We start from the raw sequence: 24182 nt of genomic DNA on the forward strand, positions 1-24182 counted from the left end.
TCAGCGTAACATTGTTAGCCATCCTACATCACTTCTGCACGGGAAGGGGAAAAAAGGAAATTTTCTGAATACTTGTATAAAGACAGACTTTTACTCATTTGGAAAGCTATCTTAAGAGATCTTAAGAATCTTTTGGCTATAAGTTTTGGTTTTGAAAAGACTGCAACTGGCAAAAGGTCCCAAGATACAAAGAGTTATATGTGATTAGAATTCAAAGGAAAAAGTTGACGTGCAAACATTATTCCTCAGTATCAACAGTTGAATATTGAAGTATTAAGCTTACCTTTCACAGAAAAATAATATATATATCTCAAAAAGATTACACAAAGATTATGCATAGCTTTACACAAAGGACAGCTTTTATTAGAGATTTTTTTAAATTATTGTGCCTCTTGACTAGAAAAAGAAAACTACCTATTCTGTTCTTCTAGTTCATCCTTTCTATTCATCATGGCCACGATAGCTTGACGAAGTTCATCTAAAGAGAAGGGACAAAAAAGATTAATTTCTGTGTGTATTTTTGCTCATTTCAGATCTAAAGGTCATGTACATAGTGGCACTAGTTCAGCAACACACTTAAGATGATGCCAACATCCTTTGCTATTCAGCAAGAAACTTTTCAGCAGGTCATTAGAGGGATTTTGCACTCCATTAATTCAGCACAGAAAGAGTAATGATTTTTCTACAGTAACAGCTATAAAAAAAAAAATAATCCAAATCTTGTAGAAAAGCCCAAAGTGAAGTTTGTGGGTATTAAATACTAACACATGTTAAGGGGAAAAAAAAAATCCAAACCTGAAGACTTCTGCTTTCTCCCTTGATAATATTACTCACATTCAAAACCAAAGCTGTGCTTCCATGGCTATTTTAACCAGTCTTCCTAAGGCTGTGCTTTCAGCAAAAAGGACATTCCAGCTTGCCTTACCCATCACTGCTACCACCTCCCTTGTTCTGGCACTGGTGTTTATAGACACACAGTGTGTATAAACTAGCAAGTACCGACCCAGCTCCAAACTGGTTTTGGTTTGGTTTGGTTTTTTTTCTGCTGGGCTATTTTTCAGACGAGCAGTTGTCAAGTGATCTGTTGAGTTTAATACTGTTGCTGGCACAAGGCACACAGCAGAAAGCAGTCAGGGCAGAACAGAACACCTTTTTAGCCAATAACGATGAGAAATAAAAGGCAGAATACCCTTTTCGGCAAGAATAAAGTTCCTATTGCATTGAAGTGACCAGGTAACCACTGCAATTTACATAGCAATTGTAGAAAAAACTTAGAATGAAAAGATTATATATGACAAAATATGCTGTGCTCCATTATTTTCATGACTGTTTTTCAAAAGATGGTCTATAATAGCTTCTATTGACTACCATTTATTTTTGGGGAAAAAAACCCCAACCAAACCAAAACCCACCAAACCTTACATTCTGAGATTTAAGTATTATATTTAGCTATAAAATATCAAACTTGGTGATCATGAAACTCAACACAGTATTCTTTTGGTCATGATAAGACACTGCCACTTTGAGGGCAGATTGGAAAGGTTGGTGTTTTTGAGGGTTTTTTTGTTTGGGTTATTTTGTGGTTTGTTGAAGTTTTTTGGCAGTAGAAAACTGGTGGGTTGTAACAGTCCTGAAAAAAAAATAAATAAAAATAATGGTGTTGTGAAAATGGACCACAATCCACCAGCCTATCTGTGAAATAAAGAATTTTTCTAAGGATGAGGAAAATAGAATAATCCAATAAGTGTTCAAGCCTTGTACAAGTGTACAACACAAGCAAAAAACATCCATAGTAAGCTTTCAGTACAGTAACACTCTATAACAAAATAAAGATCTTTAACTGTAAAGTTGAATTCAGACTCTTCCTCAAGAAAGCATCAAGCCAATGGCATTTTAAATATTTCAAGAGCATCATTAAAATATGATAATGCGCAATCTGAGTTAGTTGCTATTATTTTTCTGACTCTGAATAAATTAAAGCTGTCGCTACTCAGACAAGTTATTGCAGCACTGGCTCTGCACTTGTGCTGGGGTGACTACTCTACAATAATTGCCTGTATGCATACTCAGTCTGTTCAAATGTCTACTGATTTATTAACATTTAAACAGTGAAGCCATTATAAATTGTCTCCACTTTTCCAATTTTACCAGCCTATTCAAATCGTAACCTTAACTTGCCTAATAACTTAATCTTCTTTCCGTCATTCCACCAAGAATCTTCTGCATGAGAGCTGAAATCCCATCTTCCCTCACTCCCCTCTCCAATACACATATAAATAAACAGAGCATGAAAGCAAGATTCTGTTAAAGACCATGGCTTGCATAAAAGGAGAAGAAAAAAGCCTCTTGAAATAAAAAGATGTTAAAATGCTTTTTATTTCCATTTGGCTCATTTTTTTCTGGGAGTTATGGAATTGACAATACTGTAGAGACACAGCAAAGCAGAAACCCCAAATTTCATTATCACATATAGGACAAAAATCAGTGCTTAATTTAGGACCACAAAAGCAAACACACTTCATACTCAGTATTTCTTGCTAATTTAGTTCAACTATGGATAGCAGTGGAGATGTGGAAGAAAGCATCGACACAAACAACTAGTCTGGGCTAAGAGCCCAGGGTTCCAAGAAGGCTTGTACAGCCTGTGCTTACCCTGGCAGCAATCTTGCTTCATTGCTATACCTATGTTATTTCTTCTTGAAGTGATGAGTATTAAGGAGTCATATTTTCTATCAATTACTCAAAACAAACATAAGAACTATGTAGCTTATCACCAATACTTCTTTAAACTCTCCATCCACAGTAAATATAAAGTGAAACATTCACTAGTGTAATTAAATAAATAAAAAGTTACCAAGGGAAAAAAAATCAGGAACTTTAATTTCATGATCTTTTGATGCAAGCAACTGAATAGAACTAAAAGGACACCATCCTATTTAATTCAGGCATAACCTTCAAAACTTTCAAAAACCGTAATTTCTTACTCTCACTTATGCTTCTTGAAAAATTTTAGCAGCATGTCAGAACGGTCAGCTGAATGCAAAGTAAATCGAGTATCATACACTGTAGCAGGTTCACTTCAAATCTGCCAGAACATCCTCAGTTCATAAACTTTTGTCTGTGAGTTATGCTTGCTGCTGAGAACAGTGTATGACCATAACCTATTTTTTTCAGCAGACTTATGTCTCATTCATTGTGTGAAATTACTCCATAGTGCCTAATTACTAATAAAGCAAATATTTGCTCTAAACCATTTTTTAAGTCACTTGCATACTACATGCAAAATCTACCTTCTGTAAAGCTTTTATAAGGTCACATTCAGAGCATGAAATATATAAAAAAGTGCCATGCTTTAAGAAACACCTGTCAATTTCCCAGCAACCTCCAGAAAAGTCATAAGTTTCACAACTCTCGCTGTTTAGCCAAAGATTGGATAAGTATGATTTGCAATCACCTGTTATGAAGAATGAGCTGTAAGTGAAATCATCTCTCAGTGTACACAAGGTCATGCAGCACTCCTCTGCAATCCTGCAGACAGAATATCAGGGTGGGCTGCGAGCAGTCTACAGGAATGATTTTTTTATTTTCCTGAGTGCAAATTTACACAGATATTTTCAGAGACAAATAAAACTTCCAGCAGACTACTTACATCTTAAAACAGAAGTCTGACCTTTAAAAACATGCTCCCTAAGCTGCCTGCGTGAACATTGGCTATTAAGGCTTTATTTAGTGTTCCAAAATCTTGTAAATATTATCCTGTCACGTCACGATTAATTGGGTAAATTTAAACAAATTAGACAATACAGTCTGTAAGATGAACTGCAATTTTTTCTCAGTGATGAAATTTATACACCCTCTTTCCACAGCTGTGCTTTCAGAGAAGTCACAAGAATTTAGTACCTGTCAGTGACCAGTGGCAACCAAGTCACAGAACAGGTCAGAAGCTATTTAGAGGACAGAGAAAGTACAAAAACATACACCTTATTTACTTACACAGCCAGGATAAAAATATAATATGTAGGTTTGATTATTCAGTAAAGTTCTTCAGTGATCATGAAAAACGGGGGCCTTTCTCAAGAATATATGAAAAAATACGGAATAATGTACAATGCTACAACCTTTGTTAACCTTTGTGATTAAGCCCAACTTTAAAAACTGAGGAATATTATAATGGAAAAACTAAGTTCCCAATTATTTACTAAAAATAGCGCTATAATCAAAGAACCTCGTAAAGAAGAACACAAGTAGCATCCTTCTAAAATGAAAGTTTTAGAACTTCCTTTTCTTCCACTGCAAAAACAAAATGGGGAGACTTGTGCTGGCAGGACAGATTTTTCTGGTGTAAAACAATGCTGAAAATATAATCTTCCAATGACAATAATTGGGGCAGACATAAAGGTGTTTGTGATTCAAACATGACATAAAGGTGTTTGTGATTCAAACATGACAAGATAAATACAATTTTTTTTAAAACTGGAAAACAACATAATGGAATAGGTGCATAAATATAAAACATCTGACAAACAATTCTTTATAAAATTAGTTATAAGACATAACGATCTGTGAAGCAGGGCAAGTTTTCAAATGATGTCTAACATACACAGCGAAACTCTATTGGATTGGGATTACTCGAGTGGTATTAGTATTTTTTTTTAAATTTATTTGCTGCTAAGTTAACCTATACCTTACAAATACATGGGAGGAAATCAGGAAATTTAGGAAAATCATTCAAGAAAATCATTCAAAATGGCAGGAATTTTGAATTACAGCTTCTCATAACATAATTTTCTAGCCTGCATACCAAAAGAACCGAGAAAAGGTTAGTACTATACTAGTATATTTGAAAGGAAGCAGGAAAAGAATAGATTAAAAAAAAAATTCATTTCAGGCTTTGTCTTCAGAAGTAAGAAGCACAAAAATCCAGTCACTGAAGACCTCACAGCTTTTCTCTCTGCACTATTGCATTCCATTTTTCTTGTCTGATATGTTAGAATTAGTTGCTACGCAACCAAGCTATAAGCCTCACCATTTAATAATTCTTCTGCTAATTGCAATAGAGAAAAAGAGCTTCAGTGTCCGGCTTTGTCATAGCACTGAATTCTTCCTGGGTGGAGAATCTATGACCAATAAAAATGAACTTAAAAAAAGCATTTTTATTGAATGTATCTGGGATCAGCTATTATAAAGGTATTAACTTACCTGTATAGTCAGCTGAATTTTGATTATAATGATAATGGGATTATTTACTAAGTGTTCTGGCTTTATAGATTGTTTTGACATGCTTCCCCCCTTCCTTCCACCAAAACCTTCTCTGAAATGGGAAACTAATGATAGTGTGTATGCTTCTGTTGATCCTGTGGTCCATTTCATTTACAAATCGCTAAGTATCAAGAACTGAAAATCTCAAGATTTACCTTCTATTTTATAGCTGTCTTAACTATACATAGGAACTAACTGAGCAACTGAAGGAGACCAATTGCGGCCCCTGCTGGTACCTAATAACACCTATAAAATGATAAAATTAATAGAGTCCAATAAAATCAGAAAGTTCCCCATCAAAATTCTATTACTGGAAAATAAAATAAAAATGTAAGAATGAAAGGATATTGTATTAGTAACATGAGCAGAGAATATCCAGTGACCAAAGTACCACAGTAAGTATCAACTGTAACTCCATCTATGCCTTCAATTATGTCACTTGAAAGTCTCAAACTAGTTTCCCACTTCATAAAGTACTTTGTAAGAAAGGATATTTCAGCTTTGTAAAGCTCAGTCAGCAGACCCATGCCAGAGCCTGAAACAGTACCCAGCAAAAATGCATGGTCTAACTCCTTTAACGTATGTTGACACAGATATCGTTTTAACATGACATTAGAACATGAGACTAGAATATCTTAAGGGTTCATTCATTTTGATGATTTCATAAATCAATTTCAGAAAAGAATCCTGGCTGCATCACTTCTAACTCCCAAATGTCTTAATTTAAAATTTGTACATATTTAAATTTATAAAAAGAAAGAAAACGCACACCCTAGAGCTTTAGGAACAAAGCCACATCCACCAGTTCAGTTACAAAACTTCCTGTAAAGTGAGGAAAATAAAACCATACTGGCTTACATGTTTAGACAGCTAGTCAGTTTAAGAACTAATTCTTTGTTCTACAAGTTTATCTGAAGAAAAAAGATTAAAGAGGGTGTAAACAAACTGCCTGTACTTCTCCAATCTCTCTCTACAGCAAAGGCTACTTCATCCTCTCCCGCTCAACTCTTAACACCACTGAAAGAATTACTGTCCTCTACCTTAATCTTAACTAAAGTTTTTGCTTATGAAAGCCAGTATTTCTATTTGGAGCAGATTTCCGTATCAAAACCACAGACTGAGTGTACATAGAAAGAGTTCTGGGTTTGTTTGGGTTTTTTCCGACTAGGCATTAATGAAAGCAGACAAAATAAGCAAGATCATTTCAGAACCAACCATTAGTGTTTTCAGAGCTTGCAGAGATTTAAAGATGTTAATCAAATTACATCATTATTGTTCATTTAACTACTCAAGCCACATCTAGTATAAGGAGGACATTAGCTTCTGTGAAAAGAGAAGCTAATGTCATACCAGTTGCAATGAGCCATAACCTGGGATCTGCCAATTTGAAAATCATTTTAGAGCAGTCATTTCTAACACCAGAAATTAAGTGCTGTATGCCTCTCTAAACAGATCTTACTGAAATAAAAAACAGAAATGAAGAGTTATAGGACTTTCAAAGTTAATTCCATCAATCTAGATACATCAAGGAAGTACTTACTAATTGTCATGGATTCTGGCACAGTGGCTGAAGGCAACATATTGCTTAAAGCATTCACTTGAGCTGGAGGACTGACTTCCACTCTAGTCATAAAAGTACAATATCATCAATAAATGAAAACAAAATCCTGAATTCAAAACTTAAAAAAAAAAAGCATTCCAGAAACTGGAATTGTCATCATATTCACCCATATTCAATCAATTTATGTTTAATTACCCTTTGATGTATCTGTTGTGAGTCTGATTTAAGAATACATGCAAAAAGATCCAAATCAACAGGCTGTGGAGAATACAGTAAAAACCAACATAAAACCCAACATAAAACCTGTTTTCAAAACCAGGAGGCTAAGTCTGCCTGTTATTTGACATCAAAATGTGACTTCTTCAAGATAATTAGGAAAAGTTCAATATATGAAACTATGCAAAAAGGGAAGCGTAGGCTTTTGCATTTGTCTTTCCAAACATTTACAAAAGTACCCCGATGAATAGTTTGTTTTCCAGTACTGAGTAGCTATGCATTAGATAGCAATAATAAGTTGGCAGCTACAGGGTGAAGATTTTTTTCTTTTAAGAAAAACATATTTGACACATACCCATAAGGAAGATCAGATCTTCTTGGAACCAGTTCTACGGCATGAACATGTTCATGCCCCTCTCCATTCTCCAAGTTATCTAAAGTAGAATGCACAAACATTAGCTTTCTTCAGTTAACAGTACTTAAAAACTAAACTAAACTAAAAACCAGAAGGACGGTAGTTACATTTTTAACTAGAAATACTCATCTTCACTAAAGCTTTTAAACACTTTAAATTCTTTCTCGAATGTTGGCTTCTGCACATTCACCCTGAATGCCAACAGGATTGTAAAGTCTCTTAGGAACACAGCCATGAGTTTAGAAAAGAATTAGTATTGCACAATTCCTAAATTATAATTTTACATTGATAACAATGTTGCAAAGCTATGAAGAGACTTCTTATTGAAGTTATTTTTGCAAGCCCCAGGAGTTTAACAACCACACGGCATCTGATACTCATTACAAATCTGTTTGTGACTTGCAGGAAAAGAATTTGTGGTTAGTCCCCAGTACGTGAAACCTTGTAAGGACACCAGTCCTTTATGCATTCCCAACAGAGCACCATGGCTTTTCTCTGGCTCCTTATGCATTTGTACCAAACATCAGGAATCAGACAGATGAGACATTTTTTAAAAAGCGTGGACAATATGCATCTGTCCACAGATCCACAACTGTCAGGATCAAAATACACACATCACTGGGCCTGTCATTAAAGTAGCTCAGGTGGAAAAAAACAAAAATCACATTTTATTGATGTTTTCTGCATCTTACTATGTAAGGGTTACAAAGTTACCATAAAACAATCCTAAAATCATGAGCTAAAATAGCACAGAATTTGAAACACAGGAATTCTAGGGAAAAAAAAGGAAATTAGAGTTATGTCAGAATGACTATGGAGGAGAAAGTTCATTTTTTAAGCTGCAGAGTTTACTGAAGCTCAGTTCCTAAAATGCACACTCCATTTTTGGTCCAAGCAACTGAATTTTGACTCAGGCTTTCTCATCTCTAGGTACATGGAGATATGAGATGCCCTGACACATCCCTGAAGCACTGCAACAGACTAAAACTGAAAGCACTGATATTAGCATACAACACTATAGATTATGCTGTAATCTATTTCAAATATATATGTCTTGTTAATTATCTGTATTCAGACCTATAAACCAAAATATTGGGTTAAACTACATTGCAAGAGCTCATTAAGCATGTTTTAGCAAAAATCTTGTCATAATAATAATGAGCTTGCCAGTTACTGGGCTGCACTGCTCTGAGAAAAAGCTAACCCACGTTCCCTCCGATATCATTCACCTAGCAAGAGCGTAGCTTCCAAAGTCAAGCTAACAACTGCCTCAGGCAGCTTTCAATCTCATCACATTGTCATTACGGCTGGGGAGGGGGTGACTGTACCCACGTGTATCACTCTCCCTAGCTGCTGACATTTGGCTTGCGTGCCTTTTAGCAAAGACTGCCTGTATGTTCCGTCAGTTCAGGACTGTTCGGAAGGGCCCAGCGACAGCATGGAAAGTTGAAATCAGGAAATCAGAGAGCAGAATCCGTGTTGTTGTTTCCTACAACTGATAAAGATTCCTTTTACCAGCCTAATGCGGTATCGTTCTGGCTTGCATGTTCCTGTACACATACTCCAGATGTCAATCTGTTGCAGTCAGCAAACACTTACAAATATATGGACTTTTTCTAACAGTTTCTGTATAAAATTTAAGATAATACTATGCCACAAACTACACAATGTTTTCTAAATCCATTCCTTCATAAATTGAAAAATGTGGCGGCATAAGAAAAAAAATGAATATGTACTTTCTATTTTTTTTGAACCACTGGCATTTCTTAAGAGGTAGATGTCTTAAGATACAGCAGAGGGCAGTACAGCATTATTTTATGATTCACATTATTTTTATCACCAAACTTACAGAACTGAATTACACATTTTCACAGGCCTTCAATTAATGGTCCATTTAAACTCTTGGCACATATAACGTATATGCAAAAAATATGAAATATTTTACAATTAAAACATTATCTGAATGCCACTGAGAAGTTTTTAAGAGGTCACTGAAATGAGAATACATACCCAAACTTTCATAAAAGCAATGTTTTATAAACAGCTAGCAAAATATTAACTTGGTGGGGAAGGGAGTGGTGGGTGGTGGAAGTTTTTGTTTGTTTTTGATACCAATACAGATACTGCAAAAGCCCCAGGTCTTCTTTTCCATACCTTTGACCATTTTCATTGCTTGCTTCAAGATCTTCTCCAAATGGCCCACATCATTCTTTAAGCGCAGTACCCCAAACTGCATACAGTACTGCAGTTGAGGCCCCATCAAAGCCAACTGAGCACAAATTTACTAATTTTTTTTCATTTATGCATGTCCGTATGAAGTGTGCTTTTACTGCAGAAGCACAGCACTGCTAATTCACTATCAGCTTGTTACCCACTACAGTGGGTGTCCTGCAGAAAATGACTTGAGGATACTGGTGGATGAAAAATTAGATATGAGCCGGCAAATGGTGCTTGCAGCCCAGAAAGCCAATCTTATCCTGGGCTGCATAAAATGAAGCATGGCAAGCAGGTTGAGGGAGGTGATTCTTCCCCTCTATTCCGCTTTCATGAGACCCCACCTTGAGTGCTGTATCCAGCTCTGGGGTCCTGTGGTGGTGCATTTCGCCCCCCCTCTCCTGGACCACTTTACGATCTCAGTAATTCCCGTCAAGACTTCGCCTTTGTGCAATGAGTTTGGAGGTTAAGCGTCCCTTGACCGTACCAGGAACTCTTGCATGGCTAAGGTGGGAGTAGCACTGACTTTACCAGGAATCATCAGTCACCCCCTGACAGCCTTGGAACATATCTTATCTGGGTTGTAACTCGCGCGGATCGGTACAGGTGGATCTGTACCAGCATCACTGGAATTTTTGAGAACTCCAGTAATTACCAAACTGGATTGTGGCCAGGATGGAAATTCACTGATGCCTAAAGTCAATCATCTCGCGACCCTACAAAACAGCAGTACCAAGTGAGACCCTCTGAGCTCTCCTGGACCGCAGCAGGCTGCACCCAGTATCTCCCTCTGAGTGGGACGCCTCTCAGAGTTTGCGAACTCTTAAGTTTGAAAGTTAAGAGGCCTGGCGACAGGACCTGGGCTGAACTCCAGGCCCGCCCCCACTCCTTGAGGCTCGACCTTCGCCTGTTGAGACAATCATTTGAAGCGAGTATTTCACTTAGCTCGAGGGGAATTTTTAACAGGCACCTTTATAGGCATATTGTGTGTGCATGTGTGTGAATCGATTCAAATGTTGTAGTAAATCCTACCTAATCACTTTGTAAATGCTAAATTAACCAATGATTAATTGCTGCTAAATTCCCGTGATTCTCTCTTTAACTGTGAATAAACCTTAAACTGCTGCTAGCTATTTTTCCTGTTTTTTTCTTACATATATTCCATTCATTTAATAAGTAATAGAGTGAACCTTGCCATTGAACTTTGTTAAATCACACTTTTATAAATTTCTATTAAAATCACTATTTGCAAATATCTTTGACAGTAATTCTTGAAGTGACCTAACCACTTATCCGTGACAGTTCCACAGCAGAAGAAAGGCATGGACCTGTTGGAGTGGGTCCAGAGGAGGGCCACAAAAATGATCACAGGGCTGGAACACCTCTCCTATGAGGAAAGGCTGAGAGAGTTGGGGTTGTTCAGCCTGGAGAAGAGAAGGCTCCAGGGAGACCCTATTGCGGCCTTTCAATATATAGAGGGCTTATAAGAAAGATGGAGACAGACTTTTTACCATGGCCTACAGTGACAGGACAAGGGACAATGGTTTTAAACTGAAAGAGGGTAGATTTAGACTGGATATAAGGAAGAAATTTTTTTTTTTTTTTTTTTTTTTTTTTACGATGAGGGTGGTGAGACACTGGAACAGGCTGCCCAGAGAACTTGTGGATGCCCCATCAGTGGAAGTGTTCAAGGTCAGGTTGGTCAGGGCTTTGAGCAACCTGGTCTAGTGAAAAATGTTCCTCCCCATGGCAAGGGGCTGGACTAGATCATCTCTGAAGATGCCTTCCAACCCAAACCATTCTATGATTCCTATATCCTTTCCTGAAGAAGCATTTCCTAGACAATCATTCTTCATCCCGTATATAAACAGATAACAGCTTCTATTGAACTGCATCCAATATTTGATACTTTCTCCAATCTGTCAAGATTAATTTGAATTCAAATTCTCAAACACACTTGCAGCTTCTTCCAGCTTAGTGATATCTAGAAAACGAATAAGGATACTTTCTATGCAAGCATCCTAAACATTAATAGAATACCATGCAAGACCACAGCTTAATCCCAACAAAACTCTTGGTTTATTTTGACATTGATAAATCCTCAACTAAATATCTACTCAAATGGAAAACTCTGATTCAGATCTAGAATAAATTTTAATTGAATCTCCCATCCCGGTTGTGTAATATCTCCTATGTTCTTACAATCCCATTATTTCTCACCATTGCCCCATGTTAGAAATTCTGTTATAAAGTTTGCTGGAATTTGGTAAATTAGAATACCTACCTGTTTGCGAGTAAGAGCCAACGGCACTGACAGGAAATAGAACATCTGAGTCATCATTCAGGACCTGAAGAGGAGTCCAGCTGCATATCTGAGAATTGCATGTGCCTATTTCATGAGGCCTAGATTTAAAACAAACAAACCAACCTATTTATACAGTCAATATTCATGTTCACAATGCTTATATTTCTTTCAGAGGTATCACTGAAAAAACAAATGCATATTTCAACCTGCCTGCCAATTTCTTGGTTCAGACATACACAAATTCATTAAAGATCAGACCATTCCAAAGCAGATTATACAAGCAGTGCTTGCCTTTTTTTCTCCAAAGGTATTTCTGTGTCAGAAATAAAGAGGGCATATTAGTATCTAAAATTATTCTTTTTCTCTCAGTTTTGTCTTGTCTTGTTTAACTACCTACTCTGATGATAACAGGCTTATTCTGTTTAAAACATGTGGTTTTACTGTGAAGCCAAAATAGAATTAATATCATACCAAGAATAAGGAAACTTCAAATAGGCCAGAATTATAGACTGGCTATATCATACCAAGAATAAGGAAACTTCAAATAGGCCAGAATTATAGACTGGCTATATCATGCAATAATTTCCACAGCTGAGAACTTCAAGGAGAACAAGTATGAAATATTGAAATTTTGGTTTTCAGTGGAACTTAGACGCAAAATGCCATCACCACAGTGGCTCAAATGGTTTAAACAATGGAAAAGAAAAAAGACGAGGGAAAAAAAGGCGGGGGGGGGGGGGGGGAGGAGAAGGAAAAAAAAAAAAAAGAGAAAACCAATAGTTCAGTTCGTTACATAAATTTGCCAGTACCCATGAAGGAAGGAGAGGGGAGGGGTGAAAGCATGAAAAATTTACCACTGGCTCCTGCAACATTACTTACTTTTCAGAAGCTTCAGTTTCACCTTCTGTGCCTTTATTTCCTAACGTTTTTCCATATAGCTCATCCTCATCTGCATCTTCATCATCAATGCTCTTCACATCTAGTTTCTGGTATTCATACTCTCCGTTCATGAATACTGAATTGCTCTTCCACGAATGGTTGCTTTCATTCCCGTTCAAATTTTTTCCAAGAGTGCTTTCAGATGAGGGTAATACAAAAACTGAAGATCTGTCGACACTCTCCTCTGAACTTTCTCCTGTAATCAGAGTCTTTGTGGCATCCCCCAAATTTTGCTCATCTTCCTCTTCATCAAATGAGATAATATTTGTCACTCTCTTTTTCTTTTTTCGATCTTTTTTATATTTCAAATCTAGTAGCAACATAAAGGTTTACATAGTTTAGAAAAGAGAAACAATGTAATACACTTGGTCTTTTCTTCAAAGAGCTCATGTACTAAATGAGTTTAGTGAAGAAAAAAACACTTAGATCTACAAGGCATTTCATTATTTTTCCACATATATGAGCTTTTAAATCTTTAACTACCATCTTTATTTTATATGCCTTACATAATTGAGATTTTAGAAGATATTTTGGAGGTGCATTCATAACAGTATTCAATTGGAACTGGGGAAAAAAAGTTCAACAAACTTATAAAATGAAATTTAAAATAAAAAGTTAGCCTTCCCATCACTTTGTCCCATGAAATATGGCTAGTGTGTATTGCAGAGTATGTCTACACAACAGAGAAAACATGAAACATTTCTGGGGAGAAAAAATTTAAAAGAACAAACTCACAACAAACAAAATCCACAACTTGCAACCAAATAAAGTTAGTTTTGTCTGTATTCTGGAAATTGAGCAGTCACTGTTCAGAAAAAGAAATTAAACTTGCTCCCTCCCTCAGCTAATTAGCTCTTGGTCTAGAAATACACTGAAATCCTCTCTGATTACATCTATGCTGTGATAGTACTTATTTTTAAATTATTATCTATCCTCACTGATTCTGATGTGCACATGAGGCTAAAAGATGTTGCAAAGTTGAAGCTCTCTAAGAAATATCATAAACTTACTCACCAAGACAACTCACATTGGGACTAAACTGTTTTGTTTAATTCAAGTCCAGCTGTTATGTATCCACAAAACACATTAACATACTTTTAAGACTAAGAAGATGTTAAAACCCATTCTGGATGCAAATAGAATTCCAGCAAAGAACATAAACTTTAATGAAAACATCTGCCTTGCTCTAACATTCAACATATAATGGCATTTGAACAAACCTGAATTTTTTAAAGTGACATTTTATTGTAAGTTGTACATTACATATACACATGTACTGTAGACATAACGTACATGATGCTGTAGAGTCATGTGCAGCATGTGGTCAATTATTCTGTTATTTCATCTTGCAAGCCTATTCTATACTAACAAAGTTATCCCAAGTCAAGTATCACCTACTATTTTAATCTCATTTGAAGTGCTAAACAACAATAGGTTTACCACAAGTTTGTTTTGAAAAACGTGTTTTGAGACAAAGTCTATTTTAAATGTCAACAAAAATAGACTTTATCTCAACTTCTATTCCTACCAGATAGCATTCACATGTGGGTTTTTTTCCATTTTCTCATAACCAAAACAATTTAAAGCCTAAACTCAAACCTTGTTTCTTAACTGAAAAACACATAAATCCCAGAATGTTCCTGCAGTTTTGTACCTTTACAAAGCAAAACATTCTTTCAGCTCAACTTCTGGAAATAAAGACGACAAAATATTCCTTTGCTATTTTTGGAACTGAAAATGTATAAGGAAGATCACGTTTTGCTTGATTAATTTCAAATTTTAAGAGATTAAGGCTTCGGGTCTTTGTAAGTAACTAGCATCCTACAAACTGGTTGCGACACTAACACATTTAAAGGTAAAAGGAATGTACAAGTACATTTTCATTTGTGGTAATTACCTACTTCATATAGGAATTCAGACTGTAAATACGGGCGCTGCTTGGAGAAGATTACAAGCTAAGGTTTTTATCTGGTATATAACAACAGGTATATGGCAGTGTATTTCTGACTGATAAAGTGCCAAAAGAAAACATATTAAAAATGAAAAATCATTACATCAGAAACTGCAAGGCATAATCTTATGAATACGAAATCAAAATTCAGGTCGCAAGCAAAGCACTTTACCAATGAGATAGTTTAGCTTCCCTCTCACAGTGGTACAAGGAAGCTAAAATACACGTTTATCATCCAGTACTCACACCAGTATTTCTAAAAGATTTCATACTTTTTATTTCATACTCAACTAGTTTGTATGTGTCATGCACTTATATTTAAGGTTTTTGTTCCATAATAGTGCATTAAATTTAATTGAAAAAGTTATTTAAACACACTTGAATATTTTATAAGTTTCTGAATGACATTAACATTGCAAAAATGCTTACCAGCATTTACATTCTTTGAGAGAACAGGAAGTGGGTCAGTGTCTTGATCGGGTTTTATTAGAATCGAGACAGCAGATGATGCAGTTATCTCTCTAAGAAGGCTGCTAACACCCTGAGTGGATTCTTTCAATAACGAGGTTACATTTTGCGTTGATTCCTTTAACAAATCAGACACAGTGGGTGTGCATTTGCTCTGCCCATTTAAATCCTTATTATCAATGTTGATTGCAAAAAGAATGGAGTTCAGACCTTCAGATAAAAGAAAGGGGAAAAAAAGACCAAAAACCCACTATATACTTCATACAAAAGTTACAAAGATAGAACCTAAGGATTAACAAAGCTATGACATGTAAAACATTTTTCCCCAAAAATTTCCCACAGCTCTGCATGCATGAATTCTTATTCTTTCATGTACCATTCATTCTTTTTTAGATGATATTCAAGTGGATGCAATCAGTTCTGAATTTATCTTGATGGCTGTTCAGCTGTGCTTTAAATAAGCAGTAAGTACTGTGAACCTGTTTATTTATAACCTTTTATTCAAACCCATTTCACTGCAACTTTAATATTCGTTGGTTCCTATATTCTATTAATAAAAACTCCTGTGAACCTTATCTTGCTGAATGAAGCATGTGACCATGTATCTGAGAAAAGGGGTTGTCCTGGTTTCAGCTGGGATAGAGTTAATTTTTGTCTTGGTAGCCGGTATGGGGCTGTGTTTTGGGTTTAGGATGAGAACAATGTTGATGATACACTGATGCTTTGGTTCTTGCTAAGTAGTGCTTAGTGTTGCTAAATAGGTGCTAAGTGGCGCTCACACTGGTCAAGGATTTTTCAGCTTCCCCTGCTCTGCCTGGTGCACAAGAAGCTGGGAGGGGGCACAGGTGGGGGGGGGGGGGCGGGGGGGGCGCTGACCCAGACTGGCCAAAGGGCTATTCCATACCACCTGACGTCATGCTCAGTATATAAGCTGGGGGAAGAAGAAGGAAGGGGGGGGACATTGGGTACGATGGCGTTTGTCTTCCCAAGTAACCGTTACGCGTGATGGAGCCCTGCTTTCCTGGGGATGGCTGAACACCTGCCTGACGATGGGAAGTAGTGAAGGAATTCCTTGTTTTGCTTTGTTTGCATGCACGGTTTTTGCTTTGCCTATTTAACTGTTCTAATTTATTTTACTTCAATAATTAAACTGTTCTTATCTCAACCCACGAGTTTTCTCCCTTTTACCCTTCTGAGTCTCTCCCCCATCCCACTGGTGGGGAGTGAGCGAGCGGCTGCGTGGTGCTTAGTTGCTGGCTGGGGTTAAACCACAACAGGGGTGTAAAAGGTAATAATAGATCACTTCTGTGGTCAAACTTTAGACAAGTAAATTATCCGTTATCATTCATGGACAGTGGGATTGAGTGCACCCTCAGCAAGTTTGCCGATGACACCAAGCTGTGTGGTGCGGTTGACACGCTGGAGGGTAGGGATGCCATCCAGAGGGACCCTGACTGCATGGAGAGGTGGGCCCGTGAAAACCTCATGAAGTTCAACAAGGCCAAGTGCAAGGTCCTGCACATGGGTCGGAGCAATCCCAAGCATAAATACACACTGGGTGGAGAACGGATAGAGAGCAGCTCTGAGCAGAAGGACTTGAGGGTGTTGGTTGATGAGAAACTCAACATGACCCGGCAATGTGCGCTTGCAGGCCAGAAAGCCAACCGTATCCTGGGCTGCATCAAAAGCAGCGTGACCAGCAGGTCAAGGGAAGTGGTTCTCCCTCTCTGCTCTGCTCTGGTGAGACCCCACCTGGAGTACTGCATTCAGCTCTGGGGCCCCCAACATAAGAAGGACATGAACCTGTTGGAGCAAGTCCAGAGGAGGGCCATGAAGATGATCAGAGGGCTGGAGCCCCTCTCCTACGAGGACAGGCTGAGAGAGTCGGGGTTGTTCAGCCTGGAGAAGAGAAGGCTCCCAGGAGACCTTATAGCAGCCTTCCAGCACCTGAAGGAGGTCTATACAAGAAAGCTGGAGAGGGACTTTACAAGGGCATGTAGTGATAGGACAAGGGGTAATGGCTTTAAACTGACAGAGGGTAGATTTAGATTAGATATGAGGAATAAATTCTTCACTATGAGGGTGGTGAGGCACTGGGACAGGTTGCCCAGAGAAGCTGTGGATGCCCCCTCCCTGGCAGTGTTCAAGGCCAGGCTGCATGGGGCTTCGAGCAACCTGGTCTAATGAAAGGTGTCCCTGCCCATGGCAGGGGGCTTGGAACCAGATGATCTTTAAGGTCCCTTCCAACCCAAACCATTCTATGGTAGAATCATATGATTCTATGATTCCTTACTCTTACTCTCCTTCCATGTATTTACCTATAATTTGGGTCTTACTATAAAAGTCTATCATTGCTCTTTTCTAGTCAGGAATAACCCATTGTGTTTTCTCTAAACTGCGCTACTTTTTTAAAAAAAGTTAGCCTTGACTGATAAAGTGTTATAAAATTTATGTGAAAGACTTTTGAACTGTAGGAAGGCCAGATCCAGTGTTTTAACAGTTCACCAATTCATAGCAAAAAATGGCATAATACCTTGACTACTCACCCTGAACGTGCATCTGACACACATTCTCCACATAAACAAAGAGCATGTTAGAGAAGCTTCTCGCAACCAGAAACAGGTATAACATCCCAAAATGAAATAGTTTTCCAAGAACAGTAGCATTTAAGAGAAAGTCTTACCAGCTGCCATCGTAGGGATCATACTAGAACGTTCTTCATCCATCATAAAAGACCAGTCTTCATAGAAGACACTATAATTTGAAAGGAAAAAAAAAAGAAAAAAAAAGAATATGCAGTGCTATATTAACATATATTCCAATTCTAAAAGACATGAAAACTCTGAAAAATAAGCGGATGGATCAAATTATATGTCACTGTAACTCCCTGAAGCCCTGAAATACATAGAACTGTCTGAACAGTTATCAAAGACATGCTAAGTAGTATTTTATCTTCAGTTTTAGCTCTGCATTTTTTTAATGAGAAAAAAGCCACTCAGGGCAAGGAGGTTCATACTACATTAGCAGTCACAATTTTTCTCTACACCTATTGCTATGCTGCATATATAAGTTTTTAAATAACTATAGTTGAACATAATTAACAAGTCATTTTACAAAATATTAGAACACATGAATACAAACAAAAAGTTCCACTTCATCTTGAGCAACCTGATCTAGTGAAAGATGTCCCTGCCCACAGCAGAGGGGTTGGACTAGATGGTCTTTAAAAGTCCCTTCTAACCCAAACCATTCTATTCTATGATTCGGTGACCTGTTTCAATATCCAAAACCACATCAATTACCCTAAATAGTTAGAGTCAACAAGGAATTTGGATGTAAGGAAAAAAAAAATTAACATGAATTTCACTGTGAACACATGAATTTAGTTGTTCTAAACCTGGTTCTTTTTAGTAGCAGGATGCTGTAAGTTTTACTATCAGCATTCAGTTAACTAAACATAAAAACAGATAGCAAGAAAACCCTCAACCTATATTAAAGAATTTTGACAGAATAATTTAAAAGTTTCCAAAACAGATAAGAATTGAGGATGTAAACTGATTCTGTAAATCCCACTTGAATTTGGATAACATTAAATAACATTTAAATCTTAAATATGCTGGAATAAGCCTTTTTAGAAAATATATTTCATGTATAATGCAGAGAGTGCTGATAATCCTGATACTGCGCAAGTAATTAATGACAGCAATCCAAGTCACTAATTTCCTCACAATAGTTTTCAGATTTTTTTTCCTTTGTCATTTCATTCATCTTTATTTGATTTCCCATCAAAATCTACAGACTGGAACAGAAAAGGAGGTACTAACGAGCTCAGTTCTGGCAATAATCTTACCCAGTACATCCATTAATTCATAGAATCATAGAACACCAGGTTGGAAGGGACCTCAAGGATCATCTGGTCCAACCTTTCTAGCACAATCTAGACGAGATGGCCCAGCACCATGTCCAGCTCAGTCTTAAACATGCTCAGCATAGTGGAGTCAATCACTTCCCTGGGGAGATTATTCCAATGATGGACTGTTCTCATGGTGAAAAATCCACCTCTTGTGTCCAATCGGAATCTCCCTCGGAGTAACTTGTACTCATTACCCCTTGTCCTCACCATGGGACTCCTTGTAAAAAGGGAGTCTCCATCTTCTTTGTAGCTCCCCTTTAAGTACTGGGACATGGTGATGAGATCACCTCTAAACCTCCTTTTCTCCAGGCTGAACAAACCCAGTTCTCTCAGCCTATCCTCATACGACAGGCTTCCCAGACCCTTGATCATCTTGGTGGCCCTTCTCTGGACCCCCTCCAGCCTGTCCACAGCTTTTCTGTACAGCGGGGACCAGAACTGTACACGGTATTCCAGGTGTGGCCTGACAAGCGCCGAGTGGAGTGGGATAATGGCTTCTTTATCTCTGCTGGTGATGCCCTTTTTGATGCAACCCAGCATCCTATTGGCCTTCTTGGCCGCAGCAGCACACTGGTCACTCACGTTGGGCTTCCCGTCCACCAGGACCCCCAGGTCCCTCTCCACAGAGCTGCTCTCCAGCCAGGTGGATCCCAGTCTGAGCTGCACTCCTGGATTATGTTTTCCCAGGTGCAAGACCTTACACTTGTCCTTGTTAAACTTCATAAGGTTCTTGTTAGCCCACTCTTCCAGCCTATCCAGATCTTCCTGCAGGGTGGCTCTCCCTTCCAGAGTGTCTACTTCCCCACTCAGTTTGGTGTCATCTGCAAACTTTTTTTTTGCAAAAAAATTGATGCAAATGGAAAGAATGCCTTTCTGCTGAAACCACTGGACTTGATCAAGCTCAACAGTTATTGATAAAAAAGGAAAATACCCCAAATTTTCAAGAAGAAAAGGAGCTGAAGATGTATGAGGAAAAAGGCAGGACTCAGTCAAGTATGAACTTAAGTGCATCTTGCATATCCAAAGTATCTTCGGATTTCAGAATGCATAGTAAGTTATTCTCGGTAACTGTAACAAGAAGGTTCACAAACTGGTACAAAACCACTTCCAAGTGACCTGCAGTAGTAGCTACCTATTGCTTGACTGCTGGAGCTTTTCAATTACAGCATGAGCATCTCCAAAAGGCTACAGGCAATTACCATTGATGAACTGGTAAGATCAAGGCTGAAATTGTGTATTATTTTAATGGAATGACAGGGGCACCTCAAAGCATGGTGTCAAGGTCTCAGTGAGGAAAACTGTTGAAAGAATAGGGAAGGGAGTTAGGCAAGAGGATGGAAATGAAGATGAGTATAGAAGCATATACTCTCACGTGCTAGAAGGAAGACAGTTTCAGGTCACATGTTGATATAGGCACAAGCCACCATCTTAATGGCTGCCAAAATTTAAAAAATGAACAAAACCAAAGTATGAGGTTAAGTGGCTTCACTAGCACAGCAATTAATATGGTGTATTATTACAGCTGTGGTTTTTGGTTGGTTGGTTGGTTTTTTTAATCTCAGTACTTCATTTGTCAATACATCTCCGGCATTACAAAGACATCAGATACAGTACCTGAGTCGATTCTTATCTGCAAGCAGCATATGAACATATCTTTCCAGGGAATGTTCATTTAATGCACAGCGCAACCAAGCCCGGCCTCTACCAATATCTGTAGTAATTGTCTTCAGAGAGTAAAAGCGCTGCAGTTCATGTTTATTCAGAACTTCTTTCACATAGTACCAAAACACTGGCTCTGGAATAAAAAAAATAAAAATAATAATAAACTACCACAAACCACTAAGCTCATCTGAATGCATATACATGCAATTTTATAAAACAAGCATGTAATGGTATATAACTTTAAACAAAGGTGAATCATTTACCATCTTCGTACAACTCTCCAGTTAAATAGGTTATTTATTCCTACAGAACTTGGGCTGTTTAAGCACTTAGAACTTTTCGCTTCATTGAAAAAGCCAAACGCGCACATTAAAGGATTCTATCTTACATTTTTAAATAGAATTCACATTCAAAAGCACATTTAAGCTAGTATTTCATCCAGAGAACAGGTTCACATGTTCAGCTGGGAATATATCATGCAAAGGAAAAAAGTTCTTTAGAACTCTGTCTTACTGCTGATTGTGAAATGTTAGAAGCTAGGTCCAAAGGAATGGGTAGCTCCAGAATTTGCAGACATGCAAGTGACAAATTCATGATACTTTAAAAAACAAAAGTGTTACATTTAAAAGGCAACAATCCCCCTTTCCACTAAAATATCTTCCTTGCCCTGTCCCCAAATATTGATAAAAAGGTTTTTTGCAGTTGCCCCAAATTTCTCAATTGGAGGTAACAAAAATCTACATCAGTAATTGTAAATGTACAATAAAACACCTAGTATTTTACATATTCCTGTTTCTTAACTGAATAAGAACACATTTTAAGGACGTATTTATTACACTTCACCTCCTACCATTTTCTCAGGGTGAAAAGAACAGCCAAACATCAGCTAATTCATCTGTAAGACTTGAATCATTACTACATGGTATAGTTTGGCAATCATTAGTCATTAATGTTGCATCAAATACATACTGCTTGAAAGTATCTGAAAATAACACATTAACAATAAAGTTTATGAGGCTTTGATTTGTTATAAATAGAATTGCTCAAATAAGGAATGGTTTGAAAGCTGTTAATCTATACACTTAGTAACATATTAAGAGACTGAAATTAAGGCAAACAGGATATTTTTACAAGAAAAAAAATCTGAGAAACGTAAGCATTACAAAAAAACCCTAAAACACATCGATCTCTCAAGGAAGACGTGGAGGTACTCCTTTTAACAGTTTAATGAATGTCTTTGCTCAACTTTTTCTTTTTTTTTTTTTTTTTAACAAAAAAGGGAAAATAATTCTATTGTACAAGTGAATGGTGCACTATCACCTCAAATATTATGCTGGCTTTTGATCATAATCTCAATGTAGGCAGCATAAAGCAGATGTTTAAAGATAGGTAAAAAATTTCCTCCAAGACAAAGAAAAAAATTCACATGAGAGAGAAAACAGATTGATCCTGCCACTCCTTGCTTATGACTTTTCTAAATCTTTTTAATGTAGTAAGAATTTTAAGAAAAGGCCATCCATGACACCTCTCTTTCTCTTTGCTAAATAAAGAGCATGCAGTCGCATTTTGAATAGGTTTTCAGTACAGCTTATGACTTCTTTTGGTGAAATATGCTCATTTGAGGGTATGGGGTTTTTTACTAATCTCTGCTGAAAGCCAAATGTAGCATTAGATTAGCAAAGTTTATAATATAATTTCAGAAACCTAAACACATAACAAGCAGGTTAGACTCATTAACTAAAAGTTTTGCAAAATAGGTCCGACAGCTATGCAAGAATAAGTGAGAGCTCTCCTAAATTAGTCAAATCTGCAGAACACAGAAACCATTGAATTGACAACGTAGGATGCAAAACTAAAGGTATACTTCGCTGAACTAGGACATCACAGGCACATTAACATGCAAACAATAAGGAGGCCCGCTGAACATATAAGAGCATTCAAATATCATATGTCCTACTCCTTTGGCTTCAACTTATTCGATCTGCATAAAACGCATGTATATGTAAGAAAAAGGTATTCTTTAAAATGCCAGACTTGTATCAAGATGATAGTGATTTAATGATTTTGTTGTTTCTTGTGACCAATAAAATTCATTTTTCCTTTTTGCTAAAGCTCAAAACAATACTAAAGGAGGAAGTGAAAATATTACAGGAATAGAGAAAATAAGCAGATTTCCCCTTGTGCTGAGAGTGAAACTCAGTGTTTCTTCTCATTCTGATTATTTACAGGTATCAAGGATTTTGAAAAGCTTCAAAATTTGGATTATCATCAGCTTTTAACCAAAATCTATCCAATGGAAATAAAGTAAGAGCATTCCATGCTCTAAGTCCCTCCATGACATACTTTATAAAAACAGTAATGTAAGTGGCATTTTCAAATTACTAAGTTCTCTTCTTTGAGAGTAGCATTAAATGAAAATCCAAGCCCTAACTGTTGATGTTATTTTTCATAGCAAATAATCCAATACTTGTTATTCAGAAGTAAGATCATTTTAATTTCAGTAAAATACAATTTGTACAATTGTACTGTAGGCAGAGAAGACACCGATGTTATGCAATTCACCCAAATATTAATCACTTTGTGAAAACAGTTTATTTAATGTTAATAATATCACAGTTCCAATAACTGGAATACCACCAATCATGAATCAGCACCAAACAGCAGTCATGTCTCAAGCTGAGAGCATAGATCTCAGTCTGAACCCAGGTTCAGTGCCTTCTTATGCAAAAAAAAAAGTAAAGAAAACAATTTACACTGTGCAGCCATTGTGCATTTCAGTGTCTCTTCTGCCAAGTAATTAAAGAACAGGGTCATATTTGTCACGAGTGTTTCATAGTAGAACATTCTTTGCTATAGCTTTCGCTTTTAACTGAGAGTATCATTAAATGAAGTTTATATTCCATAAGCCATAGCCTATCGTTTTCATTCCTAACCACAGCAACTAATAATTTTACCATATTAGCCCTCAGCATTACTCTACAATGGCCTACTATTCATAAGCAAGCCATGATACATAAAGTAGTAAAACTATAAACATATTGTGACTTAGCAACAATTTCAAAATACATTCCCATTTTTGCTATCGACGTGCCATGAGGCTGTGAATAAGCCACATCCGTAATTCTGCCATGGTTTACCTCTAAATGGATAATACTATCCTACAGTTATAGCAGCAAAGCATATACATTAATCTACAGCAATATGCAGCACCAGAACTACTACTACAGAAAAAAAAAAAAAAGACAAAATTTTGCTTCAGCCTGGAGAAGAGAAGGCTTA

General features: G+C 37.2%; 1 protein-coding gene across 8 annotated transcripts in view; it reads right to left on the bottom strand.

Moving 5' to 3' along the window:
* The window catches only part of LOC104015164 (sorting nexin-29), a 129868-nt gene that overhangs the window by 89878 nt on the left and 15808 nt on the right, over positions 1–24182 (bottom strand). For 7 of the 8 annotated variants that reach the window (XR_015698845.1, XM_087732335.1, XM_087732334.1 and 4 more), the window contains 8 exons: positions 20856–21036; positions 18012–18082; positions 15290–15538; positions 12850–13219; positions 11950–12068; positions 7392–7470; positions 6800–6882; positions 415–478 (listed from right to left, as the gene is read on the bottom strand). Coding sequence is in view for 7 of the 8 variants with exons in the window: in XM_087732335.1 (XP_087588461.1) it covers positions 415–478; positions 6800–6882; positions 7392–7470; positions 11950–12068; positions 12850–13219; positions 15290–15538; positions 18012–18082; positions 20856–21036 (1216 nt within the window). In the remaining variant the exon portion in view is untranslated. The remainder of the gene's footprint in view (positions 1–414; positions 479–6799; positions 6883–7391; positions 7471–11949; positions 12069–12849; positions 13220–15289; positions 15539–18011; positions 18083–20855; positions 21037–24182) is intronic. The other variant, XM_087732333.1, reaches the window with a different exon arrangement.

This window comes from Nipponia nippon, unplaced genomic scaffold, assembly GCF_047370975.1.
Source record: "Nipponia nippon isolate SJK-2023a ecotype South Korea unplaced genomic scaffold, ASM4737097v1 scaffold_5, whole genome shotgun sequence".
In the NCBI taxonomy this organism is placed as follows: Eukaryota; Metazoa; Chordata; class Aves; order Pelecaniformes; family Threskiornithidae; genus Nipponia; species Nipponia nippon.